Source organism: Bidens hawaiensis, unplaced genomic scaffold, assembly GCF_021521415.1.
Source record: "Bidens hawaiensis isolate Kalapana, Puna unplaced genomic scaffold, B.hawaiensis_p1.1 tig00000001_1, whole genome shotgun sequence".
NCBI lineage: Eukaryota > Viridiplantae > Streptophyta > Magnoliopsida > Asterales > Asteraceae > Bidens > Bidens hawaiensis.
The window spans coordinates 2902462-2928859 of record NW_027491014.1 but is presented as its reverse complement, the minus strand read 5'-3'; the positions used below and the strand labels follow the sequence as shown (position 1 = coordinate 2928859).

Genomic DNA, 26398 nt, shown 5'->3' with positions numbered 1-26398 from the left:
ATTATTTATTTTTACCTTGTTCTTGATATATATATATATATATGCGTTTTAAAGATTATCGAGGAAGGGCCAATAACACCTGACACAATAAGGAAGCTTTGACCAAGCAGAGTCAGTCAGACCAAAGGGTCATTGTATTGCTGTTCGTGTAACAAGTGAGGATCTAGATGATGGTTTTAGCCCACTAGTACAAGTTTATTAAACAAATAAGAAACGCCTATTAATATTATATACGCAGAGGAAGAAGCAGCCGGTACTCGTCTCTTAATCGATGGGAGAACTTGCTTGCTTCAGGTGCCGACAATTACTTTACTTTTACATTTGTTTATTATGAAGTTTTCTTATGGATGAGTGGATTTAAGTTATTTTTGTAGCTAAATGGTAAAATAAAATAAAATCAGGTTAAGAAACTGGTCAGTTAGGTCTAGTCAACCAGTCAGACCCATCCATTTTTCCACATCTACTTGCCAATACTGATGCGATAAATTGTTTGTAGAATGATCATGATCCTTCCAAATTGGTGGCGGATCCACCATGCAAGCTTCTAAGGTATTTAGTCCCAGATGGTAGCCATGTTGATGCTGACTTACCTTATGCCGAGGTGGAAGTTATGAAGATGTGTATGCCACTTCTGTCACCCGCTTCCGGAGTTATACAATTTAATTAAAATGTCTGAAGGCCAAGCCATGCAGGTTAGATTTATTTAAGATATCCTCCTCGTCATAGAAACTTTTACATATTTATTTTTTGCAAAATACAAACTACTGTAGGCTGGTGAGCTTATAGCAAGGCTTGATCTTGATGACCCTTCAGCTGTAAGAAAAGCAGAACCTTTTCATGGAAGCTTTCCTGCTCTAGGCCAGCCAACTGCCATGTCAGACAAAGTTCATCAGAAATGTGCTGCAACTCTAAATGATACTTGCAGGCTATGATCACAATATTGATCAAGTAAAAATCGTTTTCTTTTTCGTTTATATGAATCTTTTTTTTCTTATATAACATTTTGATTTTAGGTTGTACAAAACCTGCTTCTTTGTCTGGATAGTCCTGAGCTTCCTTTCCTTTAATGGCAAGAATGCTTTGCAAATCGACTTCCTAAAGATCTAAAAGCCAAGGCAAATTAACTTAACTTCTTGGAATTATATATATTCATTTTTATTTAAAATTTATTTTTTTAATTTCTGTTGTATAACAGTTGGAATCCAAGTATAAGGAGTATGAAGGAATTTCCATTCAACAAGTTTTCGAATTTCCTGCCAAAGTGTTAAGGGGCGTTCTGGAAGTTAGTTTTTTAAATCAAATACTTCTTTTCTGACCTTTTTATGTTCAAATATATAATAATTTACTTAATAATACTGCACTTTTGTATAGACCCACCTTGGATCTTACTCAGAAAAAGAGAGAGTTGCCCAAGAAAGACTCATCGAACCGTTAATGAGTCTTGTTAAGTCATATGAAGGTGGTAGAGAGAGTCATGCACTTTTTCAAGACTATTTGTTCATTGAAGAATTGTTTAGTGACAATATTCAGGTGCTTTCTTAACCTACTAATTTCATATTATTCTTTCATTTTCTTAAATATATATTTATATATTTTTGAATGTTATATTTGTCTATTCCAATAAATTCAGTTATCAGAACGGAATACTTTTCTTTGCAGGCTGATGTTATTGAACGTCTTCGACTGCAATACAAGAAAGATCTCTTAAGAATTGTGGACATTGTGCTTTCTCATCAGGTATATAGCATGTCAAATATGACAACCAAGTTATTATTATTTAAGTACTAATTTTATTCTTTTGAACAAAATTATTTAGAAGGTATTAATTTTTAAAATTTACAAATTGGCAATTTATCTATGTGTTTCACATGTTTACTTGTATGAATAGGTTGAATCCTGACCTCTGTGTTTTTTTTTTTTTTGTTTAAACTATTAATAATAATCTTCATACAGGGTGGGTGTTAAGAGTAAAAACAAGCTGATACTAAGACTGATGGAGCATTTGGTTTACCCTAATCCGGCTCCTTATAGAGAGAAACTCATATGGTTTTCTACACTCAACCACACCAGTAGTTATTCTGAGGTTAATATCGTCTGTTTAAATTAGTATCTTTTGGTTTGGTTTAAACTGATCGATCTTTTGCTTCTTGATTATTATTGTTGACAGTTAGCATTGAAGACAAGTCAATTGTTGGAACAAACTAAACTAAGTGAACTTCGCTCAAGTATTGCTAGAAGCCTTTCCGAACTAGAAATGTTTACCGAAGAAGGGGAAAACATTAAAAGAAAAAGTGCAATTAATGAAAGAATGGAGGATATTGTGAGTGCTCCATTGGCAGTTGAAGATGCTCTTGTTGGTCTCTTTGACCATAGTGATCACACCCTTCAAAGGTGCGTCATTGAGACCTATGTTAGAAGGTTATATCAGGTATATTACTGCTCGTAAATTGATAAACAAACAAGAGGCAGCATATAGTCATTTTACCTCATGTCTGTCTATTGTTAGCCAGCCATATCTTGTGAAGGGGAGTGTTAGAATGCAATGGCACAGAGCTGGACTTATTGCTTCGTGGCGATTCATGGAATCAAATGCTTTTGATGATGAAACACCATTTGTTGATAAGAAATTGGGAACTATGGTTATCATTAAATCTCTTCAGTTTTTGCCCGATGTGATAAGTGCAGCACTGACCCAAGGTCAAAGTCAAAATGGGTTAGCGGGCAGACTAACCATGGTAATATGATGCACATCGCGTTGGCTGGTATCAACAACCAAATGAGTTTGCTTCAAGACAGGTATGTTATTATTTATTTTTAAAAAGGTATATATGGTTGATGGTACGTTGACTTGTCATCTGATCAACCATTTGCAGTGGGGATGAGGATCAGGCTCAAGAGAGAGTCAACCGATTGGCAAAAATACTTAAAGATAAAGAAGTAAGTTGGAGGCTGAAAAATGCAGGATATGATGTTATAAGCTGTATAATACAAAGAGATGAAGGTAGGGGCCCAATGAGACACTCATTTCATTGGTCAGAAAAGAATCATTATTATGTAGAAGAGCCGTTAATGCGCCACCTGGAACCTCCATTATCGATTTATCTTGAACTGGTTTGTATTTGTTATATTTACTTAAATAATAATATTAGGTGAATTATAAATAGCTTCTTCTCATTTCAGGATAAACTTAAGGGGTACAAGAACAGAAAATACACTCCGTCACGTGACAGTCAATGGCACATGTATACAATTGATGCTGCAAAACCGCTTCCTTTTCAAAGAACGTTTCTTAGAACACTCGTAAGACAACCGACAAAAGAATGGTTTTCACCCCCCTGGGGATACCAGGAATTGAATCTGTCTTATACATCAAGGAGTATTTTGAGATCTTTAGTGACGGCTATGGAAGAGTTGGAACTTCATGTTCATAATGCTACTGTTAAGTCTGATCATGCTCATATGTACCTCTATGTTTTGAAGGAACAACATATCAACGATCTCGTTCTGTTCTCACAGTAAGTGCCACCGCCATTTTTTCACCTTACAACATATGCCTGTCAGCTTGTTTACACTTATAATTTGTGTGCAGGAGGGTGGATATGGAAGAAGGTGCAGTTGAGGTACTTCTGGTGAAGTTGGCTCGTGAAATTCACTCTATGGTTGGTGTAAAGATGCATCGGTTAGGCGTTTTTGAGTGGGAGGTTAAGCTTTGCATCATGTCCTCCTCCTCGTCTTCTTCTCCTGGTGCGTGGAGGGTTGTGGTCACCAATGTGACCGGTCATACCTGCATTGTACATGTAAGTTGCTGCTAAGAAGGGGGGTATTTTAGTCATTTCACAGCACTGTTACGTAAGCTTTAACTAACTGATTTTTGTTTTGCCGTGTTTAGGTGTATAGGGAAGTCGAAGACAATGTTAAACAAAAGGTGGTTGTTTATCATGCTACCTCGACAGGAGGCCCATTACATGGTGTACCTATAAACGCACCTTCTCAGCCTTTGAATCTACTTGATCACTGGCTAGGAAAAGCAATACTACATACTGCTATGACTTTGCACTGGTATAGATAGTTGTTACCTTTATGTGCACTTGCATGCTTTAATATTCTTATTGATTGCTTTGCTGCAGGCATTTGAAGCAGCCCTTGAGAATATATGGTCATCGAAACTCCCTAAGCCCGAGGGTAAACTTGTAAGTGCGACTGAACTCATGTTTTCCGGCTCATGGGGTACACCACTTGTGCCGGTAAACCGTGAGCCGGGCCTAAACAATGTGGGCATGGTGGCTTGGACCATGAACCTCTGCACCCGAGTTTCCTAACGGAAGGACAATTTGGGTGGTTGCAAATGATGTTACCTTCAGAAACGGGTCATTCGGCCCAGTTGAGGACGCGTTTTTTGAGGCCGTCACCGATCTGGCGTGTGCCAAGAAACTGCCCCTAATCTACCTGGCGGCAAACTCGGGAGCCCGTATCGGGGCTGCTGAGGAGGTCCGCTTCTGCTTTAGAATTGGGTGGTCTAATGAATCGAACCCCCAGTATCTGTACCTAGTATCTGTATCTGACTCCGGAGATTACAGTCGTATTAAATCGTCAGTTGATGGTTGGGTAAAAGGTAGTTTTATATATTAATTAGTTATATTTAGGATAATAAACGAATGAACATTGGTACTTCAAGCGTTGTTTACGTGTTTCAGGACTTTGGAGGCTATGGTGCTTAACAAGGATAGTTACGGGCTTGGAACGGAGATCAAGAAGTGAAAGATTGGAAGTGCACGCATCACGAGGCATTTAAGAAAAGAAAATTAAAAAATCTGAAAATTTACATCTTCGCGATACGCGAAGATGCAATGAAGGGCAACTTCGCGATACGCGAAGTTGCATAATGGCGGCTGCGACTATTTTGTCCTTCGCGATACGCGAAGAAGTATAACTTGGCACCTTCGCAATACGCAAAGATGCTCAATGTCGGCCAAAAATTTAGTTTTTCCTTGTATAAACCCCTTAACTTCCCCATTCGGTTATCATCGACTTCCAGAGGCAAAAGAGGCTGCTTAGGACGATCTTCCATCATTCCAAGGCTTCCGGTTCGTGTCGGGTTTGCATGTTCATCCAAGATAAGTGTACTGAAGTTATGATTATGTTCGGCTAAGTTCTTTGTTCATTCTAGGCTAGGGTTTTGTGTAATTTTTCATAAGACCAGATTTGCTAAGCTTAAAGTTATGAACTTGATTTGAGTTGTTGCTTTTATCTTGTTTAATTAATTGCTTGATTGTTTAAACAATTTATATTTGCGAGTATTGATTAGTGCATCACTTGTTTGGTTTTGTTCATCAACACTTAGGGTTAGGCTCTTGTGTCATTGAACTTATAATCATCGGTTCATGTTACTTAATTAGTTGTCATAAAATATAAATTGTTAATTGTGTAGATCGAGTTCAATTGTGTCAACAATTCGGTTAGGGTATCGTTTGTCATCACAATCAAACTACTAGGTGTAGTAATTACTGCGCAATCAAGATAAGTGAATCTGGGATTAAGTTGATTAACACATTACCTGAACCTAGAATGAATGTTTTCATTAATATTATTCACAAATCGTTTTTAAGTAATTGTTAGTTTTTAAATTAATTCTTTTTTCTAAACCTGCTTGACATCGTTTGTCCGCCTTAGTTAATTAATTAAATTAGTAGTATTAAAATTAGCACTTTCCTTGAGTCCCTAAGGAGACGACATTACTTACCCGTACTAGTTATAGGTATTTAAGTCTTTAAATAATTATTTTTGAGTAGACCGTGACAACCTACGTCATCAGTCATTTCACATGAAATCATTCTTGAAAGTGGCGAAACGAGATGGGTTATTGATACAATCGTAGGGAAAGAAGATGGATTAGGGGTTGAGAATTTAAGCGGTAGCGAGGCAATTGCGGCTGCGTATTCCAAAGCGTATAAAGAAACGTTTACATTAACATACGTGACTGGAAGAACCGTAGGGATTGGTGCTTATTTAGCCCGTTTGGGTATGCGCTGCATACAACGCCTTGACCAGCCCATTATTTTAACTGGCTTTTCGGCGCTCAACAAGCTTTTGGGCCGAGAGGTTTACAGCTCGCAAATGCAACTCGGTGGCCCCAAAATTATGGGGACAAACGGTGTTGTACATTTAACGTTTCCGATGATCTTGAAGGTGTTTCAGCAATCTTGAATTGGTTGAGTTTTGTTCCACCTTTTGTAGGTGGCCCGCTTCCTGTTTTGGCGCCTGTGGATCCTGTGGACCGGCCCGTGGAGTACCTACCTGAGAACTCATGTGACCCTCGGGCTGCTGTTTGCGGCGGGATGGTGGATGGCAAATGGGTTGGTGGGATTTTTGACCGCGACAGTTTTGTGGAGACGTTGGAGGGTTGGGCCAGGACAGTGGTTACGGGCCGGGCCAAACTTGGTGGGATACCAGTTGGATTCATTGCTGTCGAGACACAAACGGTGATGCAGACTATACCCGCGGATCCCGGGCAGCTTGATTCACATGAACGGGTGGTCCCGCAAGCCGGGCAGGTGTGGTTCCCATACTCTGCTAGTAAACCGGCTCAAGCTATAATGGACTTCAACCGAGAAGAGCTCCCGCTTTTCATCATGGCTAACTGGCGGGGATTTTCAGCGGGCCAGCGAGACCTTTTTGAAGGAATTTTGCAAGCGGGCTCGACAATCGTTGAGAATCTTAGAACTTATAAACAGCCGGTTTTCGTTTACATCCCGAAAACTAGTAAGCTACGTGGAGGAGCATGGGTGGTTGTCGATAGTTGGATTAACTCAGACCATATTGAAATGTATGCAGAGACAACCGCAAAAGGAAACGTTCTTGAACCCGAAGGAATGATTGAAATCAAATTCCGTAACAAAGAGTTGTTGGATTGTATGTCTCGACTCGACCCACAAATTCAAAACCTACAAGCATCATCTTTGACATTCGTCAATTTCGGGTCACTTTTGTTATGTAAACCCGACCCGTTTGTAACCCGAACATTTCAAATATATAAAATATTGGATCTTGTCATTTAAAATATATAAAATATAAAAAATATTGTTTTTTTTTTATATTATGCAGTGTTTGACCATTTAAACATACCCATTTTTATGCAAACCATAAAAGAATCTTTATACCCAACCCTTCACTCCTTCCCTATATATACACACCCATCTTCTTCATTTTACTCTTGCTACATCTCCAAAAACTCTCTCAAAACTCCATAGATTCAAGGTTGTTATTTCTTATGTATTCTTGAAGTTTTGACTTCTCAAGTCAAACTAACTATAGTTTTTCATTCTAACTTGTTCATCTAACATTACTAACTCTTGAATTTGGTGGTACAACATATATATAATACACACCCCTTGTTTCCTTTATTTGTTACTTCACCGACTTTGGTTGGTTAATTTTCGAATGTCATAGGGCATGGCTTCATGGAGGACTTCGTGTTCTTGATATATATTTACACACACATAACTTATTATACATATCACTTATGACTAACTTCTAACCCTTTAGTTTGTTCATCTTATTTACAAGTTCCATGGTGTGGGTTTGTATAAGACTAACCTCGGTTTAACCGAAACTAGTCCAAACCGGAAACCGAACTTTTGTTTACTAGTTTTGTTAAAATAGTTGTTTAAACATGTTTATTGCTAGATTTGAGTTTCAAAAATCATTTTTACAAGTTCTTTGATATTAAGCATATGGAATCCATCTATGAACTCGTTGGGAGATGGAAACCGAACTAAAACGAAACTTTTGCTTAAAAGACTTGTAGTTAACTTTTTTTGTTGTAAAATTTAAGTTTTCTTCATTTATAAACCAATATACAAGTTCTATGATATTTGGGCATGTAGAAACCATCTATGAACTATTTTTGAGATGGAGACCGAACCAAACCGAACTATACCGACTTTTACTCGCTTAAGACACACAAGTGTGTTTTTAGCTATCAAGACTTGTATATTTCTTTAAAAAAATAGTTTACAAACTGATTTTAATTATTTTCTTAAGTACTTGAAATAGTTGGATCCAACTTGATCTCATAACATAGTTTGGACCGACAAAACCGAACACTCGCTTAACGTGCGTTGTTAGTTCTAAACAATATATCTACGTACTTGGTTAAGTGTTAGTATGTTTTAATGAGTTATCTCAAAACAATTAATATTTTGGAAAGTTAACTTTAGGTTTGACCATGTGTCAAGACCCGAACCGACAACCCGAACACTCGTTAAAAACCCGTTTTAGTATCTTTAGCCTAATGGAACTTGCATTTTAGCATTTTCCCCACCTTATTACTTAACATTGGTTAAGTAAATATTAAGGTTAGATACTTTAACCCGGTTTTGAGCAAACTTACATTTTTTAAAAGGGTTATTATTATAAATTCTTAAATAGTTACATTTTAAACCTTGAACTTTAATTGATTAGTTTTTGCAACAATTATTTTATTTAAAGATCTTCAAGACAACCTTTCTAAATCCAAGACTTTCTTTTATTTAGGCTTCATACGTCAAACTCGTCGTTCCGGCAAATCTCCAAATAATCAATCTTTCAAGTTTATTACTTGAACGTGAGTAACTTCATACCCCGTTTTCTATCTTTCATTTTGGGGGTGACATTTCAATTTATCTAAACTAAATGTTTTATAGTTGGGTCTTAAACCACAAACATTGTTGTATACCTTACTTGAATAATTGTTCGATTTGGTGTTCTATGCTTATTTGACTATGTGTTTATCGCTTTTGGATGGTGGAACTATAAATCCTAGACCATTTGGCAACCCCTCATGGCAAGGTGTCATTAACGTAATGCAATTAACGATAACTATAAAATCCTAAACTATTTGGCAACCCCTTATAGTTGGGTGTCGCTAACTTGTTAGTGATAACTATTTATCCAAGTTTATAGCTATTATTTATGGTTTTGTATACTAGTTTTGTGGCTTTTCATACTATATATCTATTGTTCAAACTTATGAATTGCTCACCAACCTTTGTGTTGATAAACTTTATTTTATGAAATGTTACAGGTTTGCATCTAGGTTGATTATGGAGTTCGGTGAAGAAACGTCACAAATACCGTTAGGATATTAGCAAAAATGAACAATATTTGATTTGCTATATTTTGTTATATTTTGTTGTATTTGAGTTATGAATATTTGGTTATGTGATATTTTCGATGTTGTGAAATGAAATGAGTTTGTTAAATATTGTCGCTTTAAATAGTGTCATGCGCTTATGAGCATTCGTTGCACCCCGGCATGTTCCGCCGCCTTTGGTCGGGGTTTGACAGATTGGTATCAGAGCCATGACAATTAAGATAGGTGGTTAGACGTAACGACCTAGAATTGTTATGCTTAGGATCCTATACGTGTGTTCATACGTGTTTACTCTATCTAATTGTTCATATCGCATGTTTATTTATTAACTTGTTTAAAATTCACCAATATCCTAAATGATCACATACACACACTTTTATAGTATTTCCAAGGTATCCTTACCTTAAAACGCAAAAAGTAGATTTTCATTGTGTTTTATGGATTACAAGATTAACTTGGATCCCGTTGTTTCAAATCCCTTAAAGGTTGCGTTTATTTCGGGTTTGTAGCCATCATGGGAAACGAGAAATTATAAAATGACCATTTGACAAAAAGATTCCAAGAATCGAAGGTGATTTACTTACCTGGGATGGTTGAGTTATAATGCTCGTTTTCTATACCATAAATCGTGTTATAAATGTCAATACTTTAAGTAGTCGAATGCGAGCATTCCGGTCGCCATCCTAATTTTCGGTGTTAAAACAATAGAACTACGGTGATTTCATGGACTAGTGTTTTGACATGACGTTGTATCTCGATTTATTGTGTTATTATCGTTATTTGAGTCGAAAACATGAAAAAGTTTCGGTGGTTCGTACACATGTTTAGACTCCAATATGTTGTTTTATAAAACTTTTTAGTGTTGAAATATCAAGTCATGGTGGTTCATGCACGATTTTTCCTACTCTATGAATCTCAAAATCTCAAATTTTTAAGCTTTAAATTCTCAAAAAAAAAAACCATTTACTATTGTTTTCGGTTTTGTTATTTATAAACAAAGTTTTATATTTTATCTAACACTAACATCTTCTCCATACTAACTCTAGGATTCACAATTCAAAAATCGAAATCCTATTTTATTTTATACACCTTTATATTCATTTCCTTTTTACCCAAAAACTTATCCCATTTTCTTTATAATTTTTTAGCATGCTTCCGCTAAGACGCCAACCGCGCAAGAACTCCACTCGACGTATGGCCGCCATCATCGCCAAGCAAATGGCCGCTGTGATTCCCGAACTAATAACCCAAATACAAGCAAACCAACCCGCACCCGTTGTTGCACCTATTGAGCCCAAACCCGCATCCTACCTGCTTAAACAATTTACTAGTGCCAACCCGTCCGAATTCTATGGAACCAACTGTGCGACTACGTTGTTGCAGTGGTTCGAATCTGTGGAGAATGTGTTTTTACATAGCGAATGCCCCGAAGCGAAAAAGACAAACTTCGCTTCAAGCATGTTTAGGGGAACCGCCCTAACTTGGTGGGGTAGTGTCATGAACCTCCAAGTTACGGATGTGGCCATGGCGCTTCCATGGGCCGAGCTCAAGGCGCTGATGAAGAAGAAATTCTGTCCTAAACACGAGCTCCAAAAGCTTGAGGTAGAATTTTGGGACCTAAAACAAGAAGGTGGTGATAACGCCGCTTACTCGCTCCGTTTCCACGAGCTAAGCGTTCTTGTACCTCACTTGGTCACCCCAACCGAACGTGAAATTGACAAATATATTGGGGGTTTACCGATGAAAATCCGGGACTCAGTCATGAGTAGCAAACCCGCGAACCTTGAGGAAGCCATCACGTTAGCCGGTTGGCTATCGGAAAATCACGTGAAGGAGGGTACCCTAACCCTCAAGAAAACAATCAAGAAAGCCAAAACCGAGCCCGCTCCCCAAGCCAAGATTGAACCCGCACCACAAGCTATAAACTACTCCAACTCCTCCCGACACAACAACAACAACAAGAAGTAGAAACCCAAGACTAATTACCAAAACTTTTCCGTCACCCAACCTCAACCACCACAACAAGCCCAAACTCTTCCCCAAAACCGAAAACCTTATATTGGTAACTCCCCACTATGTAACACTTGCCAACTTCACCACCCAACGAACTCGCCGTGTCGCCATTGTACAATTTGTAACCGATTTGGTCACTTCCCCAACACATGCCGATCCACCCAACGAAACCAACCCAACCAACCTAACCCACCAACCCAACCGAGAAACTTTCCCCAAAATGCCCAATGCCGCTATGCACCATACCCATCAAACCAACCCCAACAACCCCGAGCTTGCTTTAATTGTGGTGATCCCAACCATTTCCGCCAAAATTGCCCATGTTTAGTTTTTGCCAACCAAGCTCAAACCGTAACCATACCATACTATCAAACACAAGCTTACCAAGTTCAAACTTACCAACCCCAAATTCCCCAACTCAATGCACCACTCATCCAACCCATCCAAACAATCCAAGCACCACCTCCACCTCCACAACAAGCACATCAAGTCAACCATGGTAATCAAGGGCGGGCGTTTATGATGAATGCAAATCAAGCTCAAGTGGCAAACGATGTTGTGAACGGTATGTTTTTGGTGAACTATCATTTGGCTTCTATTTTATTTGATACCGGTGCCGATAGAAGTTTTATTTCTTTGAAATTTGAGTCGAAACTTGCGATGCCTCGAACTAAGCTTTCCCGACCGTTCTCTGTTGAAGTCGCCAATGGCAATTCTATTACCATCAATTCCGTCGTCCATGATTGCTCTCTTATTCTTTCTAAGCATAAATTCTCCATCGATCTCATCCCGATGCAAATGGGTAGCTTCGATGTCATAGTAGGCATGGATTGGTTGTCTTTGCACCGTGCCGAAGTCGTTTGTTTTGATAAATTCATTCGCATTCCGCTTGTCAACGGCAAGGTTCTTAAGGTCTTTGGAAACACAACGTCTCGAAGGCTAAATCTCATGTCGTGTGCTCAATCGCAAAAGTACTTACGCCAAAAGTACGTTCCGTTTTTAGCTCTCTCGGTGACAAAAGACAAAAAGGAAAGGAAAATCCAAGATATTCCTATTGTGCGTGATTTCCTTGATGTCTTTCCCTATGATGTTACCGGTCTTCCTCCCGTTCGTCCGATTGAATTCCAAATCGATCTTGTGCCCGGCGCGATGCCCGTGGCCAAGGCTCCTTATCGTCTAGCCCCATCGGAAATGCAAGAACTATCAAACCAACTCGAAGAACTTTCCGATAAAGGCTTCATTCGTCCAAGCTCTTCTCCTTGGGGCGCTCCTGTTCTCTTCGTGAAAAAGAAGGATGGCTCGTTCGTATGTGCATCGATTATCGAGAACTCAACAAACTTACTATTAAAAATCGTTAACCATTGCCACGTATCGACGACTTATTCGACCAACTTCAAGGCGCAACTTGTTTATCCAAAATTGATCTTCGATCGGGTTATCATCAATTGCGTGTTCGCGAAGAAGACATTCCAAAAACCGCTTTCCGTACTCGATATGGACATTTCGAATTTTTGGTTATGCCCTTCGGGTTAACAAATGCACCCGCGGTGTTTATGGACCTCATGAACCGCGTTTGTAAACCATTCATTGATAAATTCGTTATTGTCTTTATTGATGACATCCTTATCTTCTCTAAATCCAAAGCCGAACATGAACATCATTTGCGTTCCATTCTCGAGCTCCTTAGAAACGAACAACTCTATGTCAAATTCTCCAAATGTAAATTTTGGCTCGAGGAAGTTCAATTTTTGGGACATATCGTAAACGACAAAGGTATTCATGTTGATCCCGCTAAAATTGAGGCTGTTAAGGATTGGAAAACTCCAACGACTCCCACGGAAATTCGATCCTTCCTCGGTTTGGCCGGATATTATCGGCGTTTCATTCGGAATTTTTCCAAGATCTCTTTGCCTCTTACCTCTCTCACCCATAAGGGACAACCCTTCGATTGGGGTTCGAAGCAAGAGGAAGCCTTTTGTACTCTCAAGGACATGCTTTGCAATGCTCCTATTCTAACTCTTCCCGATGGAAACGATGATTTTGTTGTATTTTGTGATGCATCCCATCAAGGACTTGGTTGTGTTCTCATGCAACGAGGTCAAGTCATCGCATACGCATTAAGGCAACTTAAGGTCAACGAGAAGAACTATACGACTCACGATCTCAAACTTGGTGTCGTCGTTTTCGCTCTCAAAATGTGGAGACATTACCTTTATGGAACAAAATGTGTGGTTTTTACCGATCATAAAAGCCTTCAACACATTTTTGACCAAAAATATCTCAACATGAGACAATGACGATGGGCCGAATTACTTAGTGATTACGACTGCGAGATTCGCTACCACCCCGGTAAAGCGAATGTTGTCGCCGACGCCCTAAGCCGAAAGGTTATTGTTAAATCCGTTCTGCTTCTAAGTGTCATTGTTCAAACCGATCTTCAAATTCGTATCTTTCAAGCTCAACGCACCTCCGTTGAAGAAGGTAACATGTATGACGAAATGTCATGTGGAGCCGAACTTCAACTCGAAACCAAACCCGGTGGTCTTTTGTATTTTCTCAATCGTTTGTGGGTTCCCGATCGCGATGACCTTCGTACTTGTATTCTCGACGAAGCTCATAATTCGCACTATTCAGTTCATCCCGATACGGATAAGATGTACTTCGATCTTCGTGCTACCTTTTGGTGGCCGGGTATGAAAAAGGACGTAGCGTTGTTTGTATCTAAATGTCTTACTTGCTCGAAAGTCAAAGCCGAACATCAAAGACCTTTTGGTCTACTCGAGCAACCACCGATTCCCGTTTGGAAATGTGAAGACATTGCTATGGACTTTATCACCAAATTACCCAAAACCCAAAAAGGCAACGATAGCATTTGGGTGATCATCGATCGATTAACCAAATCTGCTCATTTCATTCCGATCCGCGAGAAGTATTCTGTCGAGCAGCTTGCTCAAATCTATGTTCGGGAAATCGTGTGCCGACACGGTTTGCCATTGTCTATCATCTCCGACCGCGATGCCCGTTTTACCTCTCATTTTTGGCGTTCACTTCAAGAAGCTTTGTGAACACGTCTCGATCTTAGCACCGCTTATCATCCTCAAACGGACGGTCAATCCGAACGTACAATCCAAACACTTGAGGATATGCTACGAGCATGTGTTCTTGATTTCGGTGGGAATTGGGATTCTCATCTTCCGTTCATCGAGTTCTCCTACAACAATAGCTACCACTCTAGCATTGATGTGGCTCCTTTTCAAGCTCTTTACGGTCGTAAATGTCGTTCCCTGATTTGTTGGAACGAAATCGGTGAAGCTCAAATCACGGGACCCGAAATGGTCCAAGAAGCCACCGACGTCATTAATCAAATCCGTAAAAATCTCCTAACCGCTAGAAATCGTCAAAAGAGTTACGCCGACAAACGGCGAAAACCGATCGAATTTAATGTTGACGATCTTGTCCTTCTAAAAGTATCTCCTTGGAAGGGGGTAGTCCGTTTTGGAAAGAAGGGTAAACTAGCTCCTCGTTTCGTTGGTCCTTTTAAAATTCTTGAGCGTGTTGGGAAAGTAGCGTATCGACTTGAACTACCGCAAGAACTTGCCGGTGTTCATCCGACATTTCATGTTTCGAATCTCAAAAAGTGCCTAGCCGAGGGTAATCTTCATACACCCTTCGATGAAGTTCATGTTGATGAGTCTATGATTATGGTTGAACCACCCGTTGAGATTATGGATCGCAAAGAGAAGAAAACCAAGCGTAGTCGTATTCGGTAAGTAAAAGTTCGTTGGGAATCACGGCGTGGTGCGGAGTTTACTTGGGAGCGAGAAGACGCAATGAAAGAGAAGTATCCACATTTGTTTGCATCGTCGTCTTCATCTTAATTCCGGGACGAAATTTCCTAAAGTAGGGAATACTGAGACATTCGTCAATTTCGGGTCACTTTTGTTATGTAAACCCGACCCATTTGTAACCTGAACATTTCAAATATATAAAATATTGGATCTTGTCATTTAAAATATATAAAATATATAAAATATTGTTTTTTTATATTATGCATTGTTTGACCATTTAAACATACCCATTTTTATGCAAACCATAAAAGAATCTTTATACCCAACCTTTCACTCCTTCCCTATATATACACACCCATCTTCTTCATTTTACTCTTGCTACATCTCCAAAAACTCTCTCAAAACTCCATAGATTCAAGGTTGTTATTTCTTATGTATTCTTGAAGTTTTGACTTCTCAAGTCAAACTAAATATAGTCTTTCATTCTAACTTGTTCATCTAACATTACTAACTCTTGAATATGGTGGTACAACATATATATAATACACACCCCTTGTTTCCTTTATTTGTTACTTCACCGACTTTGGTTGGTTAAGTTTCGAATGTCATAAGGCAAGGCTTCATGGAGGACTTCGTGTTCTTGATATATATTTACACACACATAACTTATTATACATATCACTTATGACTAACTTCTAACCCTTTAGTTTGTTCATCTTATTTACAAGTTCCATGGTGTGGGTTTGTATAAGACTAACCTCGGTTTAACCGAAACTAGTCCAAACCGGAAACCGAACTTTTGTTTACTAGTTTTGTTAAAATAGTTGTTTAAACATGTTTATTGCTAGATTTGAGTTTCAAAAATCATTTTTACAAGTTCTTTGATATTAAGCATATGGAATCCATCTATGAACTCGTTGGGAGATGGAAACCGAACTAAACCGAAACTTTTGCTTAAAAGACTTGTAGTTAACTTTTTTTGTTGTAAAATTTAAGTTTTCTTCATTTATAAACCAATATACAAGTTCTATGATATTTGGGCATGTAGAAACCATCTATGAACTATTTTTGAGATGGAGACCGAACCAAACCGAACTATACCGACTTTTACTCGCTTAAGACACACAAGTGTGTTTTTAGCTATCAAGACTTGTATATTTCTTTAAAAAAATAGTTTACAAACTGATTTTAATTATTTTCTTAAGTACTTGAAATAGTTGGATCCAACTTGATCTCATAACATAGTTTGGACCGACAAAACCGAACACTCGCTTAACGTGCGTTGTTAGTTCTAAACAATATATCTACGTACTTGGTTAAGTGTTAGTATGTTTTAATGAGTTATCTCATAACAATTAATATTTTGGAAAGTTAACTTTAGGTTTGACCATTTGTCAAGACCCGAACCGACAACCCGAACACTCGTTAAAAACCCGTTTTAGTATCTTTAGCCTAATGGAACTTGCATTTTAGCATTTTCCCCACCTTATTACTTAACATTGGTTAAGTAAATATTAAGGTTAGATACTTTAACCCGGTTTTGAGCAAACTTACATTTTTTAAAAGGGTTATTATTATAAATTCTTAAATAGTTACATTTTAAACCTTGAACTTTAATTGATTAGTTTTTGCAACAATTATTTTATTTAAAGATCTTCAAGACAACCTTTCTAAATCCAAGACTTTCTTTTATTTAGGCTTCATACGTCAAACTCGTCGTTCCGGCAAATCTCCAAATAATCAATCTTTCAAGTTTATTACTTGAACGTGAGTAACTTCATACCCCGTTTTCTATCTTTCATTTTTGGGGTGACATTTCAACTTATCTAAACTAAATGTTTTATAGTTGGGTCTTAAACCACAAACATTGTTGTATACCTTACTTGAATAATTGTTCGATTTGGTGTTCTATGCTTATTTGACTATGTGTTTATCGCTTTTGGATGGTGGAACTATAAATCCTAGACCATTTGGCAACCCCTCATGGCAAGGTGTCGTTAACGTAATGCAATTAACGATAACTATAAAATCCTAAACTATTTGGCAACCCCTTATAGTTGGGTGTCGCTAACTTGTTAGCGATAACTATTTATCCAAGTTTATAGCTATTATTTATGGTTTTGTATACTAGTTTTGTGGCTTTTCATACTATATATCTATTGTTCAAACTTATGAATTGCTCACCAACCTTTGTGTTGATAAACTTTATTTTATGAAATGTTACAGGTTTGCATCTAGGTTGATTATGGAGTTCGGTGAAGAAAACGTCACAAATACCGTTAGGATATTAGCAAAAATGAACAATATTTGATTTGCTATATTTTGTTATATTTTGTTGTATTTGAGTTATGAATATTTGGTTATGTGACATTTTCGATGTTGTGAAATGAAATGAGTTTGTTAAATATTGTCGCTTTAAATAGTGTCATGCGCTTATGAGCATTCGTTGCACCCCGGCATGTTCCGCCGCCTTTGGTCGGGGTGTGACATCATCGAAATATGATCAAACTGTGTTTGACCAGATAAAAGCCCGTGAGAAACAGCTGTTGCCGATTTACACTCAGATCGCTACAAAGTTTGCTGAGCTTCATGATACATCGTTCCAAATGGCTGAGAAGGGAGTGGTCAAAAAGGTGGTTGACTGGAAAGTTTCTCGGTTTTTCTTCTACGAAAGGCTCAGTCGTAGGCTGGCCAAGGCTTCTTTAATCAGTAGCATCTGTGAGGCTGCGGGTGACACACTTTCCTACAAGTCGGCTTATGATATGATTAAGAAATGGTTCCTGGAAACGAAAAGTACTGAAGACTTATGGGTCGATGACGATGCGTTTTTCACATGGAAAGATGACCCCAAGAATTACACCGACAAGTTAACCGAGTTGCTTGCAAAGAAGGTTTAGAATCAGTTGTTAAAGATCGGGGATGCTTTACCGCAGGGCCTGGCTGCACTTTTGAAAGAGGTAATTGATTTTAGCATTTGTGAACATAAAAACGAGAATGTTTTAATGTTTGGTTTTGTTGCAGGTGGATCCGGTGACCAAAAGTAAGTTGATTGAACAACTCCGAGGGGAGGGTGATCGGGCCGAATTGAGTGTAGGCGATGAAGAAGAAGAGGAAGTGAGATTCAAGTATTTATTGTCATAATAATCTGTAAAAACTATCATATTTCAATGGTCTGATTCGAGTTAGACTATATAAAGAACTCTTAAACTAGTTTATTAAAAGCTTTTGATACTTTGGATGGATCATATATATTAACAAAATTCAATACAAATGATTCATTGCATATCAAAAAAATAAAAAAAAATCAACCATCTTTTCTCACATGAATAAACTTGAATTAGACCTATGGTAACTTACTAACTTTGATGTTCATGATATATACACATGCATCTAGGTTCTGAAACAATTGATTTTGTTTTTGGTATAATCTGGGCTGTGTTTCTTTTCGTTGCGCTTGTTTCTTCGTTTTTCCATCTCTTTTTTTTCGCTTGTTTCTTGCACAGGCGTTGTTCTCTTGTCTTTGTCACGTTTTGCCTTGTCTTTCATTCTATTTTTTGTCTTCGTCTTCTCTTTCTATAGCTTAATGATCTCCCAGCACATGATTTCCAAATGCAAATCGTCGTATGATACTCTACACAGTATGCATTGACTAGTCTGGTGTTTGAGCTGAGTTATCAAGAGCTAAACTCGTTAGACATCGTACCCAATAAAATTTCACATACAGTAATTGCACCATGCCAATGATAAAAATAACTAACGTTTAAGCACATCAATTTTACCAAAAATTATTTAACAGTTCATTTTGGAAGGCAAGTTCAGGTATTCAATTACACTTCCATTTTACTGATTACATGTATGTTATTGGATTGACTTGTAATCATTCAACCTTGGGTTAATTCATATTCTATTAGGTTTTCAATGACGCCATAGAGGGTCTCGTATAGGAAGATGAATCCTTTCCTTTCTGTGTACCCTTTGCCACTACTAATATGGGATCTGGTGACCTTTAGTTGAATGGATTTCTTTTTTAAATCTTGCAAGTGTTTTAACTTATCATTTTCATAATATTGTGTGTGCTTCAGGGGTGGATGGGTCCGAACGTACTATTCCATCTCTACAGCGTGCAACTTTTGTATACTGAATGCAGCCAATCACATCATCAGAGGTGAAGCTGCTTTTATCGGTCAACTGAACATCTTTATTTATGTTTACTTCTCTGACAGTGTAGGTAATTTGATTATTATTATTATTATTTTTGTGCAAGTTGTTTGTTTGTTTGTTTGTTAACATAATCGATACTGTGGGAGGATTTGTGGCATGCACAGAGAAACAATGACCCTGTCCCGTCCATGGGATTCAATTTACTTGTTGTAGCAGTATATCATTTAAATGAAATTATTATTTGATGAAAATTGGTGGTTCAAACAGGGCCGTGTTATGGGAGAAGCAGCTGGTGCATGTTCTATTGCTTTGCTGGAAGAACTTGAGCATGCTAAGGTGGTGGATATTAATTAATAGTTTGTTTGTGTTTCTTTCTTTCTTTCTTTCGTTCGTTCCCGCTGGATGCTAATGAATTATTTGTTTATTTGAACAGGTACTACAATCTATGCTGAGTTTTTGGGTGGAAGCTTCACTTGTGATGACCGAGCCTCATCCTCAAGGTAGGTATATTCTTTTGTTGCTTGCTTGGTTTATAAATGAGATGAACAAGTCATTGATGTTTATCATTAGGTACCAGTGTGATTTTATGCATAGAGAAAGCATTGTCGCAGGCTGGGGTGAGTAGGGAGGATGTGAATTACATAAATGCGCATGCTACATCAACACCCGTCAAGGAATACCAACCTCTTCTTCATTGTTTTGGCCAGATGTAACAGAGAAATATGTATTTGTGTTTTACTATATTATAATAATAAACTATTGTTGTAGAATCATGTGTGGAATGAAATCGTATTATGTTTTTCGAATCGACTGTTGTCGAACAATTGTTGTGCAACAAACAGTTTTATGGTTTACTTTTTAATTTCAAAGAGGTTAGCTTGGAATGTGAACCGAATACAGAACAATCAAACTGAATATTTAGTGTAATTTTAAATAATAGTAAACAAACTTTGTAAAAATCTGAAAAGTGTAAGTTTAAATAATAGTAAACAAAGCTAAAAGCTTTTCTAGTAACATGCTTTGTAAAAAATGTAATTGAATTTCACCAATATCACATCCCAATCATAAATAAAGCATTGCAAAGGATTCAATATCTTCTAGTATACACACATCTTCTAACCGCGTTTCTTTTTGCTTTTCAATCCATTAATCGCTAAAGCATTCGAGACGCTTTGTCCTTGAAGCTTCTTAACCACACTGGACATACCCTTCCTTGCAGCCGCCCGATGCTCTGGTCTACGGCTAACCAACTTACGGTCCAGTGGCCAATAAGCATACGGCTCAAACTTCCCTTTCCTCTTCAAATCTCCACCTGCCTTCTTGCTCGAGTATTCTGAACCCGTGTAAGCCCAACCAGACGGGCCCGTTTTCCTTCGTTTTTCTGTTTTTCGAGACGCCACACTCCTCACATCAGGTTCAGACTCGGTGATCTCTTTCTTGAAGGTTGCATCGTCTTCTGCGGATATTATTAGCCTTTCATCAGCATCTATCACCGGCTCATCATCAGACTGCAGCTTCCTTTTCAGACTGTCACCGGATCTTAGGGATGATCTTGTCCTTTCACGGTCAAGCAAGTCGAGTGGCTCGTCTCCCAACTCTTCATACCCGTCTTCTGCCAACCTCTTCCTTGCTCTTTTGGACCTGCATTAAAATTATTAAAATAAAATACTTTAATCTATTATTTATGTATATTTCCTACTGTAGTATAAATAATTGAGACAAAAGAACAAACTTGATTGATAACTTTTTGGAGCTATGTGGGCCCATATCTTTGGTTTCGTCATCACCAAAATCAGAGAATATTTTTGTATGGTTCCATCTGCTCAACCTGTGGGAAAAAAAATTTAACTTAATTCATGCTTAAATTATCAGAGATTATAACTAACAATAATGTGTGACGGAACCTTGATGTGGTTGCTTTTGTTAGACGAGATTTGGTTTCCTCGGTGTTAGCAGAATGTTTTCGCTCTTTTCGTTCGTTTATCTGCAGTAACGATATTATTTAGTTAAACCTAATTTGATAGATGGATAGATTGATCGGTCCACAACGCAACAAACCTTTCTTATATTTGTGAGCAGCTTCATATGTTCTTCGGGCATCACTTCCTTAACAGCATCAAGACCGCACTTTTTCACAAGCATTTCTAGGAGCTGCTTCACCTTTGCTTTGAAATGATTCTTGCTGCTACTTTGCCATCTCAGCAACGCGTCCACCATGCTCCCCATATGAGTTTGCAATCCTTCAGCTTGAGACTTGGCAACTAATACCTTTAGAAAACCTAAACTGGCCTGCAGCAATAAAAAATTAGACACTATAAAATGGCAAATGGTACACAAACATTGAAAAATATACTTTATTTATTTCTCTGCTCTTTCGTTGAAGGAGGAGAAATGTGCATTCGATAGAAGATCATTGAACTCGTATGTCAAACGAGCAATGCCCTTAACCGCTGCGCTGATCATGTGAGGTGTCTCCCCAGCAAGACCACCAGCCACCTACACCATCCGAAATGAATATTACTTATCGTCTTATCGATGATAATTAAAGAAGTTCTCCTTGTTTCCACCCTTGTCTTCATCCACGCAGGCACGCCCAATTTGAACAATAATCTCATATGCTCTGTTTCTTGTTTTCTTGTTGGACTGCATGCAAATCATAGATTCAGATATATGAACAAGTGGGGATGTTAAAACGAGTCATGTTCGTGAGTTGACGGATCCAGCCAAAAACGAACCTGAAAATTTGACACAAACCCAAATACGAACCGCATAATCATGGGTTGACCTGAACATGACCCGTTTAACCCCTCTTTTTTGTGTTAACATACTAATACTTTAATTTTATAACTTTACAGCAAAAACAATACAAACTAATATAAAATAATTATATTTTCATTTTAAATCTTATGTCGAACTTCCCCTTTTTGTTTTAAATTTTAGCATAAGATACCCATACCAATTAAATTTATTACATAAAACACATTTAAAAAAATGTAAATGGGTTAAACAGGTCAACCCAAACCTGCAAATTTCATGTTAGGTTCGAGTTGTGTTGTGTTCTCGTGTCGTTTTCAGTCAATAAGTAAAATGAAGCTTTGTTAATTTAACAGCATGACTCAAGCAGTAAGTACCTCTTTAAGTCCAAGTACAATTTCAGTCAAGAAAGAAGCAACAATTTCACGTTTCATCTGTTCCGAATTATCCTGCAAAACAATACTTTTATTGCATCAAGTCTCACGTTTATGCATCTAGCGAGTGTTGCCTGTTACCTTTGAGACGTGTGCAATCAAAAAATATAAACAGTCGAGCCTGTGCCGCTTGGCTGAAAAATGACATGAATGCATCACTTCAAACATCAGCTTGAGCAACTCTTCAAGCTTTCTTGCTATGAAACTGTCATCATGCTGTCCAAGTCCAACAAGGTTTTAAATCAAAATGAATTCCAGTGTTTAAGTTGGATAAAAACAAAACTTACAGAAAAATAAAATCACATAAATAGAATACCTCGAGGATTACTGAGAGAACTTTGTATGCCTTCTTTTGAATCGAACTTTCAGTGTCCTTCAGTGCAGGTTCTACTGCAAGAAATAAAAGATCAACCTCCTGTGTACCTAAGCCTGGTAAAAGTGCAACGGCCAAGTCATATAGCTTTGCCCTGAAATAAAAAATAAGCCTTCTAATCAAATTATACTTGTCGGTGCCATCGCAGACTGCTCGTTGGTCCACGAATTATTTTTAGGGTTTACTGTTAACTAGTTGATTATTAATACTAGGATTTATATAAAGATGCTTACCGAGTTTGTGCCAGTGAAGTTTCATTTGACGAGTTATCAATTTCCATAGAGCTGGAACCTTTGGTATCTTGTGTTTTGCCAGCTTCCTTTGTCACCTTTAGTAATTTTTGCATCGTGCTCTTAAACACCCTCGAGACGACATTTTTGTCAGCAATAGATGCAAACTCACCAATTGTTCTCTACAAAATGGAAATTTAACAAACTCTTGAGACGATTACGAGACAAACTTTTAAATATACAAGACCATCAAAGTCAAACTTGCTACCTGCAAAGATCCACCGTCATTTTTGGAAGATTTAACAAAAACTCCTGATAGTGTAGACAAAATCTCACGTGCAGAGGATCTTAACACCTCCAAATTACGAGCTACAAATTCTGAAGTGTAGAGGGAAACTGCTCGCTGTTGACTAACGCTGACTTTACCAGAGGGTTCACTTTCCCCTTCCGTTACTCTTTTATTCTGTTGAACGAGAATCTGCAGACTGGAGCATATTACTCCACGAAAAACCAGGCTCTTCGCGAAGAGAACGGCATAATTCGTCTTCTAAATCCTTAAAACTCTTCCACAGGATAGTTGCAAAATGAAGGCAGCAAAGACCATAGAGAATATATGAGCCCGTCAAGACTCCTGGCAGAATGAATACGTCCTTCTTGCTCATGCTAGTACAAGCTAACATGTCAAAAGTCAAAAACACTGGATGAAGCTAAACCGTGATATAGGAGAGTACAGAAGCATCTGTACCTTTGCAGATTTCAGCTTCAAGACTCGAATATTTTCCAATAAATATTCATTTTCTGCTTCAAGATAGGGAGTATCCATACATTGACATCAGACGGATCTTTACGAAGCAAGAGCTGAACTCACCTGAAAATGTAGAGTCAAATCGCACCGCTGTTAGTTCATTTACACAGAACTCGCTAACTAACGATCAATCAGATTAGGGATTTAGGTTGTTGATGCGATGATACTTGCCTAAGCCCTCTATTGTGACTTTGCATTGACTTGGAATTTGTTGGAAGAGCTCTGCACAGAAAAACTTCGATGTGACATGGAAAACATTGTATAAATCAACTTGCTCAATCGTTGAACACTTTTGTGAGAATAGTATACAATGGTTATGTTTGATCTTTTAAAGGTAACAACAAAATGGTTAGCGAGGCATGTGGTGGGACAAATTTCATGGAGGCAAGTTGAAGTATAGACTTCCATATTTAATTGAATTTAGATACTCAAATTCTTTGATTGACTTGCCTTCATGGAATGTGCATTCAATATGTAGCAGGTGTGAATGATATGTTTTAATCGAGTGTACTTTGTGGTTTTATTTTATTGATGATTGTTTATTTATATAGTTGGTTGATGCAGGCATTCAAAAATATAATTATTCAGCAGATTACTATACTTCCTCCAGTTAGGCCTCCAAACTCTAATGGAATTAAACCTGGTAATGACTTTAGTTCAGTTGACTTTTTAGTCAAACTTATGTAATCCAGAAATCAGATTTGTCAATGTTAGCATATGGGTTTAAAAAAGCCTGATCATCGTACTCGAGTTATTTTGAATTACCTTTCCTGTTTGTGCAATCAAATACGTTAAACCTGCGGGGAATTCCCTATACTTCTTACCATAGTCATTGCAGCCCAAACTTTTGAAGGCTCATCCCTTGAAGTTCTGATTGGGCTGCTATCATGTCTTGAAGACAAAACTCAAAAGACATTCAAATATGATGTAAAGAAGGCCTATAAGGTTACTGCAAGCCACACACGTGTAATAGCTTTCGTTAATGCTAATCTAAATAGCGCGCAACGCAGACCCCAACACCTTTCACACGTGGTGTTTTTTGTCATGCAACCCCTCCCCCACCCTCGCGCCCCGCAACGCGGGGGGTCCAACCACTAGTTAATTAATAAAATCAGCTCAGTAGCATACTGATTAGCTTTGAATCGTTGACTAATCACGATTTATACAACAATGAACACATATAATTGAAAAAGAGTTAAACTTTAATCGCATATGCCTCCTAGCAATCAAATTACCACACATAACCAAGCATAAGCTAGATTGGATTAATAAGTACAATTTTTCAAATAATACTTTAAATATTCTGACTAATTTACTAGGCCAAATAACATTTTTGACAAAAATCGATTCGGTGACTACTAGCGATTTATACAACAATGATAATAAGCAGTCAAATTACGAAACACAATCGACAAGAATCTAAACTTTAATCGCATAGACCTCCTATCCTATCATTGTTAATTAATAAAGCACCAAGTGAATTATAACTATATATAATTTAAAAGTTTGGTGCCGCAAGTGGCTTATTGGCCACTTGGCGGCACCGTATTGGTCGGCGACTTTTGTATTTTTTTAGTTTAGTTACCACAATAAACGTAATGGATACTGATCAAACGTCAATTTTTTTAGTTATGGTACCATAACAAATCTGAAAGAAATCGGCCGAGTTCACGCAAACTCGCGGCTTTATTTAAAGCCCATTGCCGACAACGCTACCCCCCCACCCCAAATTGGCCGTTGGTCCACCTCAAGTTTTTTATTTTTTTAGTTTTTTAATTCCGGTACCGTAAGGTACGTAATCAAAACCGACCAAATTCGTGTCAAGTTACCGCCTCAATGCTCGGGACCAACAATGCTTTGGTTTTTACCACCGTCTGGGTTTGCCTACCAACTAAGCATCGTCTTCAATATTTGTTTTTTTATGTGTTAATTTGACGAATTAATATTTTGGGTTTTAACCCTCAAATTTTACCAATGGTGTCTATATTGTTATGAGCGCAGCCGATACTGACCAAATTCGTGTCGACGCATCGTCGTAACATTCGGGTTTTACCAACGCCCGGGTTTCAACTTTTGGGTTTTGCCAGCTACCCCGGCGCAATGCGCCAGGATGAAAATCTAGTTCGCAATAAACCCTATCCGAACCCTTCGAAACCCGAGCTGAGCTCTTGTAAGTCAAAACGAGCCGAATGGTTTACACTCCTAAAGTGAAAATAATCATGTTGTTTAGATCTAAACTTAGTCAAGTACCAAACAAATTCCTCCCAACAAACTTTGTGATGGAAATTATACTAATTAGCAAACAGAATCGAAAAAGATGTAAACTTTAATCACATATCCGAGCGAGTAACAACAAGCACCCGGGAAAGCAAAGCCGAGAGGGTGTCAAACTCCTTGAGGAGAGCGTCGACGACGTGGTTAGGGGATAATAATAATAATCTGTCGAGAGATGAAGAGGTGGCGGCGAGTGGGGTGAGAGGGTGGTGGAGGTCTTTGAGGGTCTGAGCCGATGATGGTGCAGATGGCGTGGTGGTTGTTGAAGTGGGTCAGGAGTGTATCGTCCATGGCAGCAATTAGGGTTTTATGGCAGCCAAACCCTCCCTGTGTTTAATATAACCGTATGTATAACCTTTCAGTTTTATATATATATATATATATATATATTCATCCAACATGATTTGATTTGTTAGTCTGCTACAACAAATGTCAC

At 38.1% G+C, this 26398-nt stretch overlaps 2 protein-coding genes and 2 pseudogenes across 3 annotated transcripts; 3 read left to right on the top strand and 1 right to left on the bottom strand.

Annotated features, from left to right (window-relative positions):
• The first annotated feature begins 1501 nt into the window (after positions 1 to 1501).
• On the top strand, positions 1502 to 5471 carry LOC143592062 (acetyl-CoA carboxylase 1-like). Its single transcript, XM_077072279.1, has 5 exons — positions 1502 to 1530; positions 1660 to 2428; positions 2511 to 2796; positions 2874 to 3111; positions 3181 to 5471. Exons 3-5 carry the CDS (start codon positions 2741 to 2743, stop codon positions 3517 to 3519), a joined length of 633 nt encoding a protein of 210 aa, XP_076928394.1. The 5' UTR covers positions 1502 to 1530; positions 1660 to 2428; positions 2511 to 2740; the 3' UTR covers positions 3520 to 5471.
• Positions 5472 to 6138: 667 nt separating this feature from the next.
• Positions 6139 to 6873, top strand: LOC143628348 (acetyl-CoA carboxylase 1 pseudogene; annotated as a pseudogene).
• Positions 6874 to 19280: 12407 nt separating this feature from the next.
• Positions 19281 to 19805, top strand: LOC143627400 (3-oxoacyl-[acyl-carrier-protein] synthase II, chloroplastic-like). Its single transcript, XM_077097482.1, has 4 exons — positions 19281 to 19307; positions 19360 to 19428; positions 19526 to 19592; positions 19663 to 19805. The coding sequence occupies exons 1-4, from the start codon at positions 19281 to 19283 to the stop codon at positions 19803 to 19805; spliced, it is 306 nt and encodes a 101-aa protein (XP_076953597.1).
• Positions 19806 to 20207: 402 nt separating this feature from the next.
• LOC143626511 (uncharacterized) lies at positions 20208 to 23706 on the bottom strand (annotated as a pseudogene). The gene is made up of 11 exons (XR_013152482.1): positions 23629 to 23706; positions 23152 to 23546; positions 22887 to 23065; positions 22597 to 22747; positions 22362 to 22496; positions 22224 to 22295; positions 21446 to 21735; positions 21151 to 21381; positions 20997 to 21076; positions 20825 to 20920; positions 20208 to 20733 (listed from the first exon to the last, which is right to left on the bottom strand). The product of XR_013152482.1 is annotated as an uncharacterized LOC143626511 (transcript).
• Between the last annotated feature and the right edge of the window lie 2692 nt (positions 23707 to 26398).

Excerpts from the sequence above, each read along its gene's own strand:
- LOC143627400 (XM_077097482.1), top strand. The coding sequence starts at position 19,281 with ATGGGATTCAATTTACTTGTTGTAGCA. Across the intron at positions 19,308-19,359 it reads TCAATTTACTTGTTGTAGCA|GGCCGTGTTATGGGAGAAGC; the intron begins GTATATCATTTA and ends TGGTTCAAACAG. Across the intron at positions 19,593-19,662 it reads GACCGAGCCTCATCCTCAAG|GTACCAGTGTGATTTTATGC; the intron begins GTAGGTATATTC and ends GTTTATCATTAG.
- LOC143592062 (XM_077072279.1), top strand. The coding sequence starts at position 2,741 with ATGATGCACATCGCGTTGGCTGGTATCAACAACCAAATGAGTTTGCTT. Across the intron at positions 2,797-2,873 it reads ATGAGTTTGCTTCAAGACAG|TGGGGATGAGGATCAGGCTC; the intron begins GTATGTTATTAT and ends AACCATTTGCAG. Across the intron at positions 3,112-3,180 it reads TATCGATTTATCTTGAACTG|GATAAACTTAAGGGGTACAA; the intron begins GTTTGTATTTGT and ends TTCTCATTTCAG.